General features: G+C 64.6%; 1 protein-coding gene across 15 annotated transcripts; it reads right to left on the bottom strand.

Annotated features, from left to right (window-relative positions):
• Positions 1-4579: 4579 nt before the first annotated feature.
• Positions 4580-18301, bottom strand: SLC17A9 (solute carrier family 17 member 9). Of its 15 annotated transcripts, none has more exons than XM_045070547.1 (13): positions 18070-18294; positions 17837-17967; positions 13137-13334; positions 12643-12782; positions 11211-11310; positions 9905-10035; positions 9357-9453; positions 9052-9148; positions 8374-8461; positions 7066-7627; positions 6370-6425; positions 6198-6227; positions 4580-5653 (listed from the first exon to the last, which is right to left on the bottom strand). In XM_045070547.1, the coding sequence occupies exons 2-13, from the start codon at positions 17890-17892 to the stop codon at positions 5490-5492; spliced, it is 1719 nt and encodes a 572-aa protein (XP_044926482.1). In that variant the 5' UTR covers positions 17893-17967; positions 18070-18294; the 3' UTR covers positions 4580-5489. The 15 variants fall into 15 exon arrangements, 14 of the variants coding, with proteins under 14 accessions (XP_044926482.1, XP_044926483.1, XP_044926489.1 ...); XM_045070548.1 differs by having other exon boundaries at positions 17837-17934; XM_045070554.1 differs by lacking the exon at positions 17837-17967 and having other exon boundaries at positions 7066-7181; positions 7508-7627; positions 9052-9072; positions 18070-18293.
• Positions 18302-19066: the final 765 nt, after the last annotated feature.

Here is a 19066-nt window from a genome sequence, read left to right as displayed (position 1 = left end):
GGCCCAGCTCAAACGCATCTGGACGCTCCAGTGCCCACCGGGACAGGCTCACCCTCTCCTCCCTCCCAAGGGAACCCTAAGGAACCGCCCCAAACCCAAGCTCCTTTCGTCCACTCTTGTATTCTCCTGGTGGCCTCCATGGTCAGGCACGCGCGGGGGCTCTGCTGGTCGTTTTGCGGCAGTTCCTCAGGCAGTTAGCCAGAAGGCCTCCCCTGTGTCGCCCTGGAGGCCTGACTGAACTTCTCACAGCGTGGCAGGGGCTCCAGTGACCCAATGTCCCTGGGGAGCCTTTCCTGCCCTGATCCGGAAATCACCTTCCGGTCTTAGAGAGCACCTAGATTCAAGGTGCTCAAGGGAAGGAATTTGGGGTCTGCTCTTGAAATAGCAGACGGGCTTCTCGGGGCAGATGGGTGTCCCTGCCCTGTGCCCACTTCCCCCTGAGGTGGGCCAAAGCTGCCTGATGGTGGGAAGGCGGGCAGCCCCAGGATTTCCGCCCCAGGTGACTCAGTTCCTCTTGATGCTGAGTATTTCCGCCTGGCCAGAGAGACGGGAGGGCAGAGCGCTCTGCTCCTGGGCCAGGCCCGTGTCCTGCTTCCATGGAGCCCTCCACCAAGGAACCCCCGGGACAGACCCCAGGCAGGGGAAACGAAGAAGCATCGTTCATGGGTTCTGCCCTCCGAGCCCTTGTCCAGTGGGAACCTCCACCAGTGCTGGGTGTGTGTGTCTGCGTGTACAGGTGTGCACGTGTACGTGTGTGTGTCTGCGTGTACAGGTGTGCACGTGTACGTGTGTGTGCGCGAGCCCCTGTCCGCTGGATGGGGGGGCGGGGGTGATCTAGGCAGAGACAGAGGCCGGGCCAAGATCTCAAGGTGAACAACATAGGCAGGGCAAAGGGCAGGTACATCCGAGCGACCCCAGGCGCCGGTCTGAAGGCTGGGAGGGCGTGCGGGGCCTGCAGTCTACCCTCTGCCCCACCCCCCAGGCTCAGACCCAGCTGTGTCTGTCACCTCGGCAAATGTCACTCAGGAGGTGGTCAGGGGACAGGACACTCTGGGGGACAGAGACAGAGAAAGCAGGACAGGGGTGTGGGTCCCAAGCTGCCCAGTTACATCTTTGTTGTCAGGAGGGGACCCGAGGTCTCTGCAGGCGACTGCTTGCTGGCAGCTCACGATCTGCCTGCTGGGCCCCGGCCAGTGTGAGGAAACACCCCACCTGGATCCAGGATGTTAGGGGCAGGCTGAGCGTCCCCCACCCTGGCCCACCCCCACCGGTTCTAGGCACAGCTGTGGGTAAGTTCTGGTCACTCAGAACAGGCAGAGATGTGGAGCCGGGGGCAAGTGCACGGTGCAGGCTCAGCACTGGCCCAGGGCATCTCCGGCCACCACCCAGTCCCTACTCACAGCCCCAAAGGCCACCCCCGTGGGCTCAGGAAGGGCGCTAAGCAGATTCGAAGGGGGATCGGCCTGGGGCCACTGCCCAGGGAGGGTCCAACACGGAATACACGACTCCCCGCCACCTGGACCAGCCTCCCCGATGGCTTCTTTGAAACTTGGGAGTGTCTTTTGTATTCCAGAGGCCAAAGGGCCATGCTTGCCTTTAATTAAAATGCACGTCCTTTAATTAAAGGCCCCATAACACATGAAGGGCATCCACTGAAATAGGACGTGTGACACAGTCATCTCCCTGCTGTTAATTACTAATTAATGAAGCTATTTCAATTAATAGCTTCCCCACCTCACTCCCTCTGTGACAGGTCCCGTGCTGGGGCACGTCCCAGGATCAGCCCCCCGCGCCCGCACCCGCAGCCACCCTGCTGAATATTCATGCCGCCACCTCAATGCTTTTCAATTAAACATAATAAAATAAATCCCCGTGAAAGTGCCGCCCAACGTGTCACTCATCTCTCTCCTTCCTCGGACACCGGAAGAGGGTGATGGAATGACCCACTGCAGATGGTCGGGACAGAGCACAGCCTAGGGAGGCCTCCGCAAGTCTCCCTGGTTCTGAGGGAGGACCCCCCGGGAGGGAGCAGGTCCAGAAACTCCCGAGGGGGCAAGTGGGGACCCCCAGGGCACTGTAGTCCTACTGAGGAAGGACAAGCCAGAAACAGGGCCAGGGAGGGCCACGAGAGCGGTGGGGACGGTCCCATGTTACTGACGAGCTTAAGTGCCCATTAAAGACACGAGGGAGGGGCGCCGGGCTGTCCGTTGAGCATCGAACTCCTGATTGTGGCTCAGCGGGTGGCCTCAGGGTCCAGAGATCCAATCGTCCTCCCGGCTCTGCTCTGAGCAGAACCCTGCTTGGGGTTCTCCCTCTCCCTCTGCCCCCCCCCCCAGCTCGCACTCTCTCTCCATAAAAAAGAAAGAAGGTGAGAAATGAGGGAAAAGTGTCCTTTGTGGTGACCAGGAGAGGACGGTCCTGTACATGGGTGGAGGGTGATGCCTCCCTCTCCCCCCGGGAGGCAGCCGGGACCAGCACTGGAGGGATCTCCCGTGGAGGCCACTGTTCCCCGAGCCTGAACTCCCACAGTCCCACTGCCTGCTTGCTCAGGTGGGAAGACAGCCCCATTGGAGGAGGCCTGTGCCCCGCCCCTGAGGACGCAGGGTCCCCAGCCCTGGGGAAGGGGGAGGGGGAGGGGGAGGAGCCCTGGAGCTCCACTCCCTGGCCAGTTAAATGCCCTGTTCCAGAGCCTTCCCAGCCGCCACCGCCCCCCCCCCCCGCCCGCCCCTGCTGCGGTGGCCACACGACCCCTGCACCGCGTCGTCCTCTCAACAGTCCCCGCAGTGCAGCCCAGCGCTGGGAACTCTGCCTGTCGTGGGCGCTGAGCAGCCGGACCCAGAGCCGGGGGTGGACGGGGGTGGATATGGGGAGGTGGTCCTCACGTGGCCCCAAAAGGACGACAGACCAGGGTCTGGCTCTGGACCAGCCGCGGGACACAGCCCTGTCCGACGGCGCCCTCTGTTGGCCAGCTGTGGGCGGCAGCAGCCTGGGCCTCCCAAGGCGAACCCAGGTGCCCTAAGCGCAGGTGCACGCCCCGTTCCAGAACCCAGGGGGTTGGAGCCCCTCCTCTGGGCTCAGCAGTGTTTGGGAGGCTCGGTTCAGTGTGTGCTGAAGGAGGTGGCCAAAGCTCTGTGCTCTTGGCCCCTCGCCCATGTCACCACCGGATCCGTCCCCATCAGCCGGTGGGACCTGCCGGAGCAGTGACCAGGGCAGGAATGTGTCCCAACCTGCGTGTGGCATCTAGCACTCCGCCCAGGGCTGCTGCCCACCACCCTCCAACATCCCTTTGCCACCAGCACCCTCTCCGCCGGCAGCCATGTCCCCCAGACTCTGGGGAGGCCTGACCGAGGTCCACCACTGACCTTGGGCGGGGTATGGAGAGCGCACCCGGCTCCAGGATGCTCCAGACCACGGACGGCAGTGCTGGGAGGAGCTGGGCCCCTCTGCCGGGCACCAGGCCTGTGTCCCCCAAACCCCACATACCAACCCCCCTCCTCTGATGTTGAGGAAGTGACCCGAGGGGACCCCTGTGGCATTCCAGAGGCCGGGGCCTTGGCTGACACCATGAGTCTCCGGCTCCCCTTCTGATAAGACCCACCTTCGCCTCCTGAGTCCCATATTCGCTCAAAGTCCTAGACCCTGCAAGACCGAGGAAGGGCGGAAAGGACCACCACCTCGCTTGTGCCCTCACAGAGCTTACGGCTCGCTACAGGTTAGAGACGCCCATGTTCGCAGCAGCCAAGGGTGGAAACAACCCGTGTCCGTCCACGGAGGCACAAAATGTGGCCTGTCCACCCAGTGGAGTATGGCTCAGCCTGAAAAGGGAGGGGAACTCTGGCGCCCGCTTCCGGGTGGACACACCTGTAGGCCATGACGCTCCGTGGAACAGGCCAGTCACTGAAGGACACTTACAGCTCAAGTCCCATGCTGTGAGGGACCCAGAGCCTCCACATCCACCGGGACAGAACGTGGACAATAGGCACAAGTGGCTGTGAGCAGGGCAAGGGCATGTTGTTTAACGGGGACAGAGTTTCAGGTGGGGAAGGTGGAAGATTCCGGAAACCGCTGGTGGGGACGGCTGTGCTAGGACCCTACTCGTTACGCACCCGGGAACAAGGAGAGCCTAGCTACAGCATCCGAGGACCCGACCAGGCCGGGTGCGGGACTCTGGCCACGGGGAGTCCCTGAGGCTGGGCTCTGCCATCGCCCGCCAGGGTGGCTCAGTAAAACCTCCAACCAAGGACCACGAAGGCTTTTGTGGAAAAGTAATATTCCTAGTGCAGCCCTGGTCAAAGCCACGGAGGCCAGAGTACAGTCTGGGAACCAAGAATCTTTCTGATCCAGCAGAGGGAAAACCAGGGAAAGATGCCTGCCGTCCTGTGGAGTGCTCCCCCGCCCTGCGGTCGGGTTCTGGGGGCGCCTGCGGCAGGCAGCAGGACACTAGCCGCCCCTCCCCTCTCCCTGCTCATTCTCCTGCACCTGCCTGCAACCTCTGCAGGCTTCCTGGGCTGCGAGCCCAACAAAGCTCTCCTCCTAGTGGTTATTCTTTTAAAAAAATAAATAAGTAAGAGTAATAAAGTAACAGTCTTCCTCTTCCAGTTTAATAGCCATCATTTAAATAAATCTGGGGTGATTCTTCCACGTTCTCAGTTTCTGAGTTCTACGTATACATCTTGCAGGACCTGTTACTAATCCCCCAGGCGACCAGTTCCTCTGTTAGGAGAGAAGGACCATGCGGGAAGCTCCCTGGTCTCAGGGAGCGCCCTGGGCGGGAGAGGGACCCACAGTCCCCTTAGGCTGGCGTCAGGGGCTGCCAGGGAGGCAGAGCACTTCGACAGCGCCAAGGACCCACAGGGGAGGCGGGGCGGGTCCCCAAAGATGGGCATCTAGTCCACGGCCCGCCCCCTGAATCGGGGTCTCAGTCTGGCTTCCTGGAGAAGCACTGATGCCACAGCCACTAATGGCCTTCATGAGAACTGTGGTTCCCACCCATGGCTGGTTCCCCTGGGGACACGTGGTGATGCCAGGAGCCAATGCTGGTTGTCGTGAGTGGGGGTGGGGTCCCCTTGTAGTGGGGCCAGGTATGCAATCACAATGCACAGGACAGTCCCCCTCCCCCCACGAAGAATGATCTGGCCTCACATGCCGGGGGTGGGGGGGTGTCTAGGCCAGCGGTGCCCCAGCCCCTGCAGTGATGGGCAACCCTCCCACCGTCATGACCTCGGGGGCACGTGGATCTACATGGAACAGACCGCGTGTGTGACGACATAGCCACTACTAAAAATACTAATTCCTCTCCCTGCTGACAGTCCACGAGCCCTGGGGGAGGGTGCGATCACCTCGCTGGAGAAACCGACGTTCCCCCCAGGGCTGCCCAGCTTGGCTCCGGCTCACCCTCCCTCTGCTTGCTCCGTCCGGAGCGGGAGGCTAGCAAACAGAGCCTGTCACCCAAGGGAGATGGCACCTAAGGAACCGTAGGGCAGGGGCAGCTAGAGGTCCTCGTGGGCAGGACTCAGGTCCACTCGCTGGGCTTCTCCAAACAGCAGGAACGTGCACAGCCCCAGGCTGCCGACGGCGGCCACCAGGTTGAACATGGATGCCCAGGAGCCTGTGGTCTCGAGGAGATAGCCCCCCAGGCACACGCCCACGACACCTGCAGCAGATGGGGGCAGAAAGGCTGAGCGCTCCAAGGCGGTCCCGAGGGCAGGGCCAAGGAGCACATCTGGTGCTGGGGCTCCAGGAGGAGAGGCCAGGGGCGGCCTGAGGGACAGAACCTGGACTCAGGGGTCCACACCACCAGGCCGAGGGAAGGCCGGCCTCCGAGGGTCTCAGAGGGCCAGAGACCTCATGGGCTGCCCAGGGTACTGCCCACCTCAACAGGTCCCTCTCCAGCCCCCATGGAGAACGAGCCCCGACATTGTCATCCAGACACTCAACCCCGCGAACCCTGGGCCTCAAGGATTTGACTCCCATCTGGGGGTCTCGTGGGGGCTGGGGTACGCCATCAGAAAAGCGAACACCGTGGAAAGTGGCTGAGTTCTCGCCCTGCTGGCTCCGGGGGCTGCGCCCTCCCCTCTCCACTGGTGTGGCACTGTGGGACCCTCAAGGGCACCGTGGCCACCCTGTAGGGCTGGGCACCCGAGGGGTGGGGAGACACGGGGGTAGGGCCACCAGGAGGCACCACACCTGCCTCTCACCTGCCAAGGCTCCAGCTGTGTTGGCCACACCTGTGAACAGGACAGAGGAGGTCTCAGGAGGCCCCCCTACCCTGGAACAGTCCCTAGGGGCCCAGGGAGGGGTGAGGTTGGGTGAGGGATGCCTGTGGGGGAACAGTCACTTCCTATTCAAACATGGGCCAGGGGTTCTCACCAAACAGAAAGCCGGCACAGGACGGAGCCAGGTCCTGGATGTTGACTGAAATGCCACTACGGGAGAGAGGAAAGCAGTGACCACGGGACGGCCACCACTCCCCTACGCCCAGGGCTGTCCTCTGAGCGCCTGGAGCCTAGAAACTGCCAAGTGGGTCTTCAGACCTGAGCCCAGCCAGGGGCGGCCTGCCACGCTGGGGCACCGGGATTCGAGACCACCCCAGGGCCACAGCCCCACGCAGGCCATCCTGCCCACCCTGCTGTCCCATTCCCACCGCGCCACAGTGCAGGAGTCCACTCCCAGGGTGAAACGAACAATGGGAAGACAAGCTTGTTCGAGTGCAGAGTCACTTGCTATCTACTAATCTGAAAACCATTAAGCGGCTGAAACAATTTCCAGTGACATCTTCCTTGTCAAATGCTGGGCCTGCTGAGCACCTCAGGAGGGAGCTGAACCAGGGGAAAGGGGCCAGAGGGCGCTCCGCCCCAGCCCCTCCCCATCTGCAAATCTAGTTTTTCCCAATATCCCGGGTCCGCACAAGTGTGATACGCGGAGAAACGTGGCCCCGTGGTTCGCTCTCGGGTGAGCCTGAGCCACGTGTCTTCTCCCACACACCCGGATGCCGGTGGCCGGGGATGCTGCCAGGTGCCCGTGGTCAGCCTGGGACAGCTCTGGTGGGGGGTGCCCGGCACGTACCTGTGGTTAAAGGTCTGCAGGCCAATGGAAGCAGATGCAAAGACCACAGACGTACAGAAGCTGGAGGTGTGACCCAAACACAGGGCAAACACGCTGGACAGCCCGAGGCCCATCACCTGCGGGAGAAGGGGGGTGGCAGGGCACAGGCCGTGGCGGACACTGGAAAGCCCCCCGCTCCTGGGGATGTGTGACGCGAGGCTCCGTGATAAGCCAGTCCCGCTGGTCAGACTGAGAGGGAAGCAGCCCGGCCCGCGTGCCAGGCTCGGCGGCACAGAGAACCCACCAACGCAGCTGGGAGAAGCGCTCAAGGCAGCCAAGCCAGCCCCCAGCACTGACCGAGGGCACCCTCCAAATGCCTTCTGGGTCGGGCCACTGGAGGTCAAACCCCTCGGGTCCCAGGAACAAACGGGTGTCCAAAGAGGCTCATCCCGCCCCTCTCTACCTGCATGAACTTCCGCACGGTGATGGTCCTGTAACCTGAGTGGGGGAGACGGGGAGACGGTCCCGTCGGCCCATTTGTGCTGAGGCCCTGACGGCCCCTGCTGGGTCCCAGCCGGCGCGGCTGCAGAGAGGGGGCAGGGCGGGGAGGGACAGGCCTGTTGTGCAGGAGGCGTGCGTACACACGTGAGCACGTACCTGCTCCCGGTGTCCCGTGTGCACCGTGCGTGCACGTGTGCGTGAGTGTGTGTCTGCACGTGTGGGTGCCGTGTGTGAGCGCGTGTGTTGGCCGTGTGTGACCACAGGTGCGGTGGGAGTGCGTGAGCCCGCGTGTCAGTGCGTCCGCGTATGTGTGTCCGTGTGCGAGCCCTGCACTGGGCGTGCCCCCGAGGACCCTCCAGGTCGCGGTGCAGCAGACGCACGGAGGAAAGGCGCGCTTTCTGCACGGGTCTGCACAGCGCCTCCTCCTCCCACCGTGCGCGGACCGCACTTCAGCGACCAGGGAGGACTAACGTCCAAGCGCGTCTGAGCTCTTCACCCTCAGGGGGTGCTCACTGGGGCTCCGGGCTCACACACACATGGCCCACCCGACCTATGACCTCTGACCCCATCAGATGACCTCTCCTCCTCTGAAGAAGCTCGGGGCCACACCCAGCCCCTGGGGAGAAACGCCACGGCCACAGGACTCAGGTCCTCTCATGGCGCCCCACTCCCCCAGGGAAACTGAGGCTGGGGTCTCATGCTGACAGGAAGTCCTCAGGGGCAAGGCCCCTTCCCTTCCCTCTAGAACTCCCCAGGAGGGGTGCCTCCCGCCCCCCAAGTGTGGCAAAGCCCGGGCTGGTTCCCAGGGGCCCCTCCCCCATGGCTCACCCTGATTGATAAGATGATCAGACAGAAACCCGCTGAACAGACTGGCGGGAATCGCCACCAGCCACGGCACCACGTTGAAGACCCAGCCCTGCGGGAAGGAGGAGGCCTCAGAGGGGAGAGTCGCACGGGCTGGGCGGCTGCCCAAGGCCACGGATGCCCAGGAAGTCTCTGCCCCGCAGAGACTGGGCTCCCGGGTGTGGGGGCCTCTTTGGCCCTGATGGTCCCCGCACTGGCCAAGCTCTAGGCCCGCCGGCGCTGTCTCCCTGCAGGTCGAGCCTCCCCTATGGCTCCCCACACCGTGAGCCGGCTGAGCTGCAGGTGCGGGCCCACCTTGGGGCGTCCTGGTCACCAGATGAGGAGGGTGGCCGGACAGCTGGGCTGGTGTGTACCAGGCTGCCCGGCAGGGGACAGCCCTGCCCACGTCCCGACCCCCGCTGGCCCACCCTCCGAAACGACCATCCACAGAATGGCTGCCAAGCTGTAGGGGCAGCGTTCGGGGTCCATCCCGGGAGCGAGGGCTGTGGCGGCAGGAAGCCACCCCGCCAGGCCCAGGTGCCGACCATAAGCCTGGGGGTGGACATCCCAGGGCCATGAGCCCGCATGCCGGAGCCGACACCGAGTCCCGGCACCGGTCTGTGGCGCTCCCTGTCCCTGAGAACGCCGGCGCGGCTCGCCCACCTTGGAGCTGGGGAACGTCTCCTGAAAGAAGGAGGGAAGCCAGGACAGGAGGATGAAGAAGGAGCCGGCCGACGACAGCTGGGAGGAGATGGCTGCCCTGTGGACAGGCGCCGGGCTCAGCGTCCGTCTGGAGCCCAGCCCTGCCCAACGGGGGCTCTTGTGAGCATGGCTCCCCACGCGCCACACAGGGCCCGGGCGTGGAGGTCAGGAGCCAGGGCTGGACCCACACCAGGGAACACCCAAGACCCACCATGCTCGACCCTATCCCGCCACACCCCCACATGCACTGTGGTCCCGAGGCTCACCAGACTGAAGGCTTCCGGAAAAGCTGTCTCCAGGGAACTTTGGTGTGCCTGGACATCGGCAGGCCTTGCGCCAAGATGCCCAAGGCCAGGATGAGGTCTGAGGGGAGCAGGGCATTTGCACATGAAAGATCCTCACCGTCAGGGCACAGCACCGCTTGCTGCCGACCGGCTCCTGCTGGAGGGGGCAGCTCCCGCGGGCCCGGCCCGTGTGTGACCCCACCACACTGTCTTCCCTGCACGCATCCTGGGTTGTCCCCACACTTGTGTGGACCCTCAGTCCTTCCCCTGCCCGCCGATCTCCCAAGCCCTGCTTCCTGCCACCCTCAGCCCAGCTGCCCCCCAGCTGCCCGTGCCTGGGGGGCAGCTGTCCCTGCGCGCCTGCATGGCCTGAGAGTGGGCACTTTCCTCAAGCTCCAGGTGGGGCAAAGCCACAGCTCAGGGTCCTGCGTCAGCGGACGGTGAGCGGCTCCGGGAGGGGATGGGCACCGGGCCCTCGCCCCTCCCTGGGCAGCTGTGTTTGCTGGCGCTCGCCCACCTGGCCACGGTACCTTTTCCATTCAGTAGGCACCTGTACACGTAACACACCCACAGCAGCGTGAGGCCACCCGAGAAGTAGAAGACACTTGGCCAGCCGTACCGGTCCAGGAGGAGGGAGCCCACGGCCCCTGTCACCAGCATCCTGGAGGACAGACAGTGGTGTGGCTGTGACCCCAGGCTTCCCTCAGGCCAGGTGATGCCTCTGAGAAACCCCCGCCCCCGCCCTGTGGACCTTGCCACCAGGGAAGCAGGCTCAGGAGGTCCCATCTGATCATGTTTTGTGAGGGGTTTGGAGAATTTGGGGAGACTTCTGGATGCCTTGGACCCGGAGTCCCGGCACTACTTTAATTCCTTGCTTCCCGCCCTTCAAGCCGGTCCCCTATGCAGGTGTGACTTCTAAACTAAAAAGGCGGCAGAGAAGAAGGGACGGGTTCGGGAACTCAGAGGAAACCCCCCGTTGTCCATCTCACAGGCACACAGGTGGACATCCTGCAATTTCTAAACCCAGAAGCAGCACAGCCGAGCACAACAGCCGGACGCCTGGCGGCTCCGGGGTTCCAGGCACCCCTGTGGGGTGAGCCCTCCCGCATGCCAGGCGTCCGCAGAGCCGCAGCCAGGACAGCTAACGAGGGACAGAGGAGGGCGAGCGGGGCCGGCAGGCACGGGGGTGCCTTCCCCTCAGCCCCACCGTGGGCAGAGTCTCTCCGGGTGCCTCCCAGCCCGGGACACAGGCCCAGGCCCCCGCTGAGGCGGGGTTTCAGGAAAACGGCACATCCTGTGTGTGGTACGTTTGCCCCAGGCAGCTTATCCAGAATTCCCACGGCCCGGGTGCCCTGGGTTTTATTTGGGTGGCTCCTGGCCCACCCGCAGCATCCCCTGGCCCTCTGATTTCCTGTCTCCATCCTGGGGGCAACGGCACCGGGGGCCTGAGCCCTGGGGCAGCGAGGCCCCGTCAGCACCATGATGTGGCCCTTCTTCCTGAGTGAGGCCTACATGCGGGAGCACAGGCATGACGTCAGGACCACGCCCTGTGCCCCCAGCGGACTGCACCCTCTCTCGCCACCCCCCCAGCACAGATGGAAGGAGCCTCAGTGGACTGGCCACTGCCCCGGCCCACGGGCCTCAAAGCCACACCACTGGCCCAGGCGTCAGGGACCAGGTGCCTGGCACCGAGAAGCACAAGGACGGCCGGTCTCCTGCAGCCCAGAACCAGCTTCCCACGTCACCCTGAGCTGCATATGTGCCCACGTGGCCTGTCCCTGCCCGGACCCCACAGGCACACCCTGGGTCGCCCGGGCTCCCTGGGTCAGGACTCACCCAAACTGGGAGCCGGCCCCCACGGTGCTGTAGGTGAACGCTCGCTCGCTCTCTCGCACCTTCTGGGACAGCAGGCTGGTCAGCGCCGGAAAGTACACGCCTGAAACGAGCGGAGAGCTGTGAGCCCAAGAGTCACCCGGGTCCTGCGAGCGAAGCCAGCCAGGGTGGGAGCCAGGCCGGGACGAGTCGAGTTTGGGGTGTCCCTCTTGCTGATCTCACCCCCAAGGACCAGCAGGACTCAGCGAGCCTCCCCGCAGCCCGCATGGGAAACAGCCGCACCCACAGTCGGGCCAGCCGCACACTCGCAGCGTGGGCCGTGGAAGCGATGTTGGGTCCCAGCTGGGGCTCCTGTTGCCATCACCCTGACGCTGGCCCCAGGTCGCACCAGCCTGTGTCCTGGCATGGACACCACTCGTGCCCACGCACGCCCACACTGGCGTCCACACTCACGTGCATACTCGTGCCCACTCCCGTCCAAGGTGCACGCCCAGCCCTGTGCAGCCGCAGCACCCCGTGTGACCCTGCCTGCACACCCCAGGGCCATCGCCGTCGGGGGGTTAGGAAGGGAGCAGCTGAAGTTTCCTTACAACTTCCTGTGAGTCTACAATGATTTCAATCTGATTTTTATTTTGATTTTCAAAATCTGATTTTGTGGTTCCCTTTTCCACGCTTTTCTCTAAAAGTACCAGGAAGAGCTAAGAGGCCAGTGGGTGAGACAGGATTCGCCTTCCCATCAGGGCCCCTCCCCCCAGCCCCCGCCAAGTGCCAGTCGCCCAGAGCGACGGCTGCCCCTCAAGCCCCCTGTACTGGGCCACAGACTGGCCTCTGGGGAAGATGGGGACATGGCCTGAGCTGAGGGCCACCTGGCTGGGCACCCCGAGAGCCAGCTCCCGCAGGGGCCAATGGCCAGTAAGCCAGACTGCTGGTGCTGGTTAGCACACTGGGAGAGGCGTCGGTCCTGGGGGGGTTGGCCCCGGGGGCAGCCTGTACCCACAACACACGGACACTCAGCAAATCCCCACTGCGCCACGGGCCATGGTGGCGACAGATACCGCACACCAGGCTGGCTGCCGCCATGTCTCTGGAGCAGAGGAGGGCGTCTGACGTTAGAATGTTCCAGGCTGGGAAGTGTCTCCAGGGCAGGCAAACCAGCCGGTGAGAGTCGCTGAGAGCAGGCGTCGGCCAGCATGGTCTGCACTCCCGCTGCCCTGTCCAGGGCCCCGCAGCCAGGCCCGAAGCTCCGGCCACCCTATCAGCGGCCACACAGGGCCGTGGACATGCCTCCTCTGATCTAGGGCCCATCCCACGTGGGAGCACTCGTGAGGACAGGCATGTGCACGCATGTGCACTCACACACGCGTGTGAACAACACGTGCACCCGCTTTGCTCTCCCACGGCTGAGACCAGGAGGGACGCTACGGGGCAGCCCTACCTTGGAGCAAGCCCGTGAGGATGCGTGAGAAGGTCATGAAGACCAGGTGCGCGCCGCTGAGGTGGGCGAGCAGCGGGGTGGCGGCGGTGAGGAAGCCCCAGGCGCAGGCGGACAGCAGGATGACCTTCTCCCCGCCGATCCTGAGGAAGGACAGGGGGACAGTGACGGGAGTGTGGCGGCCAGACGGCCGGGCAGGCTGAGAAGATCCCACTCGCAGAAAGCACGGCCAGAGCCTCCTCCTCTGCAGGAGAGGCCGACGGTAGGAGCGCAGGTCCAGCCTGTCCATCTGTCCCGACAAGCACCGCACTGGGCTGCCGGGGGCTCCTCAGGGTGCTGTGCACCTGCCCGCACCACCCTCCCGGCCTCCCCCGTGGAGCCCGGCTCTCCCAGCTCGTGTGTTGCTTGGTGGGGAGGGCGGGCAGGTGCACATGCTTTCTGCAGGAGCCCCGGCCCCAGGGCAGCCCCAAGCCCGCGTGGGGAGCAACGCTGCTCACCGGTCTCCAAGGTGGCCGCCCACCACCTGCGTCAGGCAGTAGCCCCAAAAGAAGCTGCTGAGCACAAGGCCGGCCTCCTTCTTGTTCCAGCCGAAGTCTTGGCTCATGGACACGGTGCACACGGGCACGCTGACGCGGGCGCAGTACAGCAGGCATGTGCCCAGCAGCAGCGTCGCCGTCCACGTCTGGCACTCGGGCCTGCGGGACAGAAGGGGCTGCGTCAGGCCTGGAGGAGCAGCACGGCCTCCTCCAAACACCCCCGCCCCCAGGTCTGTGGCTGAGCCTGCGATGAGCCTCTCACAGCCGCAGGGCCGGGAACGACCAGCCGGCCGGCAGAAACGCAGGTCAGACGGGCGGCAGCTCAGTAAGCCGCCCGGGGGGTGCCACAGGGTGGGAGCAGGATAGTGGGTCCCCGGAGGGTGCCCAGGAAAGCGGTGTCTGCCCGGCAGAGGACCTCGGGCAGGGGACACGGTGCCTTCAGGGCAGTCGGCTCTTGGAGAACCTGGGCAGGGCTGAAGCAGCCCTGCCAGCCAGGGAAGGTGTCCACACAGCGATCATCCTTCAGACTCCTGGCCCACGCTCCGTGACTGGCCCTGACGCCAGGCAAGTTAGAAACTGTCCCAGCCGGTAGGCGGTGAGACCCCAAATGGGGTCCCAGGGCGTCAAAACAAACAGCAGGATCTCCACAAACGATGGGCTTTGGCTCCTAGTGCCGTGTTGACATTTGCTGATGGGACAAAGGCAGGACATGGACAGATGTGGCAGGAGGTGCCCTGGGCATAGGGGACCCTGGACCCTTCAGAGAGACTCTGGAAATCAAGAACCGTTCTCAGAGACAAAGCTGACTTTCCTACGGTGAGAGAGGGGGGTGCCGTTCACATGGGTGGGAGACGGGCAGGGGTGCTGCGGCGGCAGGGGGTCCTGGGGTGTGGCTGGCAATGCCTCAGGCAGTGGGCGTGGCGCCAGGGGGCAGGCAGTGAGGGCAACAGACTGGCGGGGAGCTTAGGGGTCCCACCCGCACCCGACGTCCCCAGTAGGGCACGGGGGCAGGCGGCCGGCCTCTCCCCCAGGAAGAACGACCTCCTACGTCTGAGGGCACCTTCTTGCCGGCAGGTGGTGCCCAAGCCAGGAACCAGATCGATGCGCCTAATGAGATGTGTCTGTCACCCCACAGGCAGGCCCCAACCTGGCACAGGGCCCACCTCTCCGGGGGAAGAGCTGGCCAGGGGCACGTCAAGGTTGCCCCGCCCAGCAGGGTGGACGGCTGACCGTGGGAGTCATTCTGGGGACTCAACAGGGAGTGCGAATCTGCGCCTGCCATCCGTGGAACGCACAGCTAGCCCGTGGGCACCACTGGTTGGGGTAGTGGACAGGCCTCTTGGAGCCTGTGTCCTCAAAGAAGAAGGGCTCATGCCCGTGACTTCTGCCCCTTGACAGGTCAGTAAACAGCAGAGTGACCAGCACATTCCCGATGTCCCAATAAGGAGCCCCTGCAACTGCCTGGGAGGGAGGTAAAGCCACCATGTCCACGTCCTCCGGCCGGCACAGTCCGTGGGCGAGCAACCCCCTTGCAAACCACCATGCACTTTTCCACAGTCAGGAGGAGGAGGCATCCACCTGGCCAGGCCTGCGGCGGGACCATCCCTTCACGGCCGCTGCCCTAGAAGAGGCCACAGTCCCACCAGCAGACACAGCTGATGAGAGGTTCGCCAGGACCACGAGGGGGTTTGGGGTGAATGAGTCCGGTTCCAACAACCCGGCCTTCCGTCCCCCAGCAGCCCCGTATCTGTAGGCCAGGCCCCGTCTGGGGCTGGTTTGGGAATCTCCAAGGGGCGTGCAGTGCAGTAGAGAACTCTGTAGGCAGAGCGGATGGGGTGCCGCCTGGGCCCACCGCTGGGCTGCCACCCCTCCACGTACACGGGGAAGAGGTGAGACCACAGATTTCAAGCTCGGTCTCAGCATCCGAGGGGTGCCACGGGTGGGACTCTGGGGCACCCCTCTGCTGCCCTCTGCACTCACATAGGAGTCCAGTGGGAAATAGGATCCTGTGCTAAAAATACACCCAGTTCTGTCAATCCGGAAGCCAGACACCAGACCCTGCTTTGGCTAGGCTGGGGGAGGGCGCTCCTTCTCCAGGCTGACCACAGGAGAAATGGGCCAGTGACCCCTCAACACCATGCCCCCCCCCACTTCCTGATTCTTAAGACCAAACCCGCCCTGTGAACACTCATCCCGGTGTCCGTCCCCATGTGCCCCTCCTGAGGGCAGCAGGCCTGTCGGGGACTTCTGAGCAAACAACCCTGCTGGCCTACTAGGGAGGCCCAGAGGAACACAGTCCAAATGGCCCATTCGAGCCGGGCCAGCTGCTGGCCTGTGCCTAGCCGGCTGCCCCCGGGGAGCCCCTGGGGGTGTGCCTGCCCCGCGGCATTGCTGTGGCCTCCAGATGCCAGATCCCGGGTGACCCACGTGGGCCCACAGTATCCCTGTGCCTCTGCGCTCGGGCTCGCTGCCAGCATCCATGTGCCTGCCCGAGGGCACTAGGAGGACTGCCGGACGTGGGAGCAAAGCTTTCAACATCCCCTGACAGCCACCGTCCGCAGGGGCCCACACAACGGAGTTTTATTCCCTTCTGTAGTCAAAGCCATGGAGGGTCCCCTGCCCACCTGGCCATCGGGAGCCTCTTCCCGGTGAGCCCAAGAGCTCGCATGGGAAGCCCGGCCGGAAAACGGGGGGCGCCTGGGGTCTCAGAGGGTTAAAGCCGCTACCTTCAGCTCAGGTCAAGACCCCAGGGTCCTGGGATGAGCCCCGCATCAGGCTCTCTGCTCGGTGGGGAGCCTGCTTCCCCCTGTCTCTCTGCCTGCCTCTCTGCCTACTTGTGATCTCTCTCTGTCAAATAAATAAATAACATCTTTTAAAAAAAGAAAGAAAGAAACACCGGAAGGCCAGCTGAGGCTGACCCGCTCAGGAAGGGTGGCGCGTACCTAGAACACAATGCAGCCCCCTGGCCTCCTCCTGACCACAGCATGCCAAGAAAGGCCCCTCAGCGTGCAGACCACCAGTCTGCTGTGAGCCTGCGTGGGGCCAGGTGCTGCGGGTTCCTCCCTGGGCCCTGGAGGCCCCCCGGCACTGCCAGTGAGGCGGGTGAAGTGACTTCCTCTACAGCTGGTGGGGACACAGAACGAGCAAGTCTGGCTAGAGGCGGCGACCCGACAAGGACAGCTGCCTGAGGGCTGGTGAGCACGCCAGGCCCAGACTCCTTGATCTTGTGGAGGGCTGTCTGGGAACCCAGAGGCTACGGCAGGACGAGCCAGGAAAGCTCCATCCTGCTCACTCTGCCCCGTCCTGGGCCTCAGGTCCGTGCCCCGAGCTCAGCAGAATGCTTCCTATGAACCTTCTAGAACCTTGTGCTTTCTGCCAACGGCCCCTATGCATAAGAAGCATCCACGGCTGAGCAAATGCGTGGCCACGTGGCTCCTTGATTCAGAAAAGGGAACTGTGCCCGCACTGCAGGCCTGGAGAGCACACACAGGTCCAGGGCCACTGGCTGCCCCCACCCCGGCTGCCCCCACCCCGGCGGCCCCCACCCCAGCGACGCGGCTGATGAGTGGCAGCCTGGCTTCCCAGGGCCACAAGAGCAGATGCACGGTTGTCAAGGCGGAGAGCACGCCACGTCGGCTGCAATAAACTGCCACACTTCCTGTGACTGACAGAACTGTCCACTCAGGGGTGGGGGTGGGGATGACCTCGTCCCAGCAGAGCCCAGGTCCATCCAGGACCCCCCAGACCCCTCCGGAACTGCTGCCTCACCTGCCAAGGGCCGGGGGAGCTGCAGGTGCTCCCTCCTGAGCCACAGAGGGAAGAAGTTAAGGGAAGGCCAGGCAGAGCCACGGAAACCGAACCCAAGAGGGAAGTTTGCAGGACATGCTGTAGCCACAGCCACAACACTCTGCCCACACGGCCGTGAAGCCTGGATCAGCCCCTCAATAACCAGACAGCGGGGAGGGAAGACAGGAGCAAGGCAGGCCGCAGGGCACTCCTGGCCCCGGCCGTACCCCTGAGCGCAGCGCCCTGTCCTGGGGGTGCTTGGCAGGGAGACCCGGCCCTTCTCCACACCTCGTCCTGCAGGAAACTTCCAGCCTCTGTGGGCCACTTCGCGATGTCGGCCTCTCTCCAACTTCCCCACTAACTTTGCCCTCATCCTTCCCCAGCCTCGGGGGGTGGGGGGGGGGGGCTTCCCCTTAGAGGCCTCCTGCAAGCCTGTGCCTGGGCGCAGGGGCAGGAACCAGCCGTCGCCCTGCAGGGAGCAGGCTCCCCGGGCACTCAGAGCTGGAGGTGGACTGGCCTTGGGATCCCAGGGCCCAATTTTGGATCCAGTGTCCAGCTGGCTGGCCTGAGGGACCGTGGTCCACAGAACTAGAGCAAGGGCTGAGGCATGTGGTCTGGGGGTCTGGGGTCTCCTCAGAGGGGCCCTTGTGTGTCCTCCTGCCCTGGGGACTTCTGCACGTGGCAGTGGACGCGGACACAGAATATGAAAACGAGTGGGCAGTCGGCCTGGGCCCCGTCCATGGAGACCACAGCACACCGCTGGCCGGTGGAGGCAGGACTCCCCCACCCCCCACCCCCAGGCTCCCCAGCTGCCCTGCCGCGTGCCCCTCTACCACTCCCCTGGCCCTCAGGCCTGGATATCCGTGGGGTCCTACCTGGCAGGGTCAGTCCTAGGACTCCCAGCTGTGCCTGCGAGCTGGCTCTCCACCATCTAGGGTCTGCAGGCCTGGAGGGGCACTCGCTGGCCTCGGGACTGGATGGAAGGGCCGAGGACCCTGGATTGGGTCTGGGTAGTGCACGACCTCAGGGCTTGGAGTGGTGGCCTCGGCCCCTCCCCAAGCCACCACGCTCCCCCCCACGCCCCCCCCACCCCACACCTTGGCCCCACCTGGACCACTGGGTGTTCTCGGCCCCGTCCCCGCGGGCCTCCTCCAGCGGCAGCGGCTGCGGCTGCATCGGGGGGCGGCCGTCCGCGGGCACAGGGCTTAGCGCGCCCAGGTTGGGCTCCCGCCGGCCGACCCACACGGGCAGCACCGCCCAAGGCCACGTGTCAGTCCAGCGGCGCTTCCGTCTGGCGCTCTTAGGACGCGTCGCCCCCGACGGCCACCGCGAAGGGCGGGCCGGCGGGCGGGGCGGAGCACACGCCTTGTCCCCGCCCGATCCCTCCCGCCCGGGGCTCCGCGGTTGGCTGTCAGGACCCACCTCCCTGCTGCTCCTGGGGGCACCCGCACAGGCAGACGGGGAGGGCGCCGGGTTCCCTGCCGCAGGCTGGACAGATCAGGCTACAGTGGGGCTGTGCAGGGCCAGGCCGGGTGGTCCTGGCACAGGGCATTTTGACTTTGACCTTGGACGCCTGCAGAGAATTGGGGGATGGTGGTGGTCCTCCACCCTCACCCTGCCTGTCACAGGGCTGTGCGCATCGGGACCGTCTTCAGGCAGCGCAAGGACAGTTCAGTCAGGAGTAGCCAACTGTCGACGTGGACCTCTGGAGGTGGGCTCCAGCCTTGTCACCCTGGGCCAGTCTGTGCTGGGCGGCCGAGGGCCAGCGCCCACACAACAGGCGCTGCAGAAGGGTTGGAGCTCCCCGCAGAGGTGTGTGGAGCACGCAGGCTCTGCCAGGCCCCAAGCAGGCCCCTTGGACCTCCCTCACAGGGGGCTTCACGTGTCCACAGGAAGGACCCAGCCAGCATCGCGCACACCGCGACCCAAGGGCAAGGAGCGGACTCTGGGCGCACAGCGCCGCCCTGTGCAGCTGCCTCCCCCCGCCCCCAAGTCCACCCACCTCGCAGCAGCCTGGCCAATCTTGCCAAGGCTTCTCGCTGCCCTGAGAACCAAACCTGGGAGAGCCCCGCAGCACAGGGCCCCCCTTCCCCCACCCTCCAGCC

This window comes from Mustela putorius, unplaced genomic scaffold (assembly GCF_011764305.1).
Source record: "Mustela putorius furo isolate JIRA1106 unplaced genomic scaffold, ASM1176430v1.1 tig00003972_pilon_pilon_pilon, whole genome shotgun sequence".
Lineage (NCBI taxonomy): Eukaryota > Metazoa > Chordata > Mammalia > Carnivora > Mustelidae > Mustela > Mustela putorius.
The sequence above is the reverse complement of the archived record's forward strand: the minus strand, read 5'-3'. Positions and strand labels throughout refer to the sequence as shown.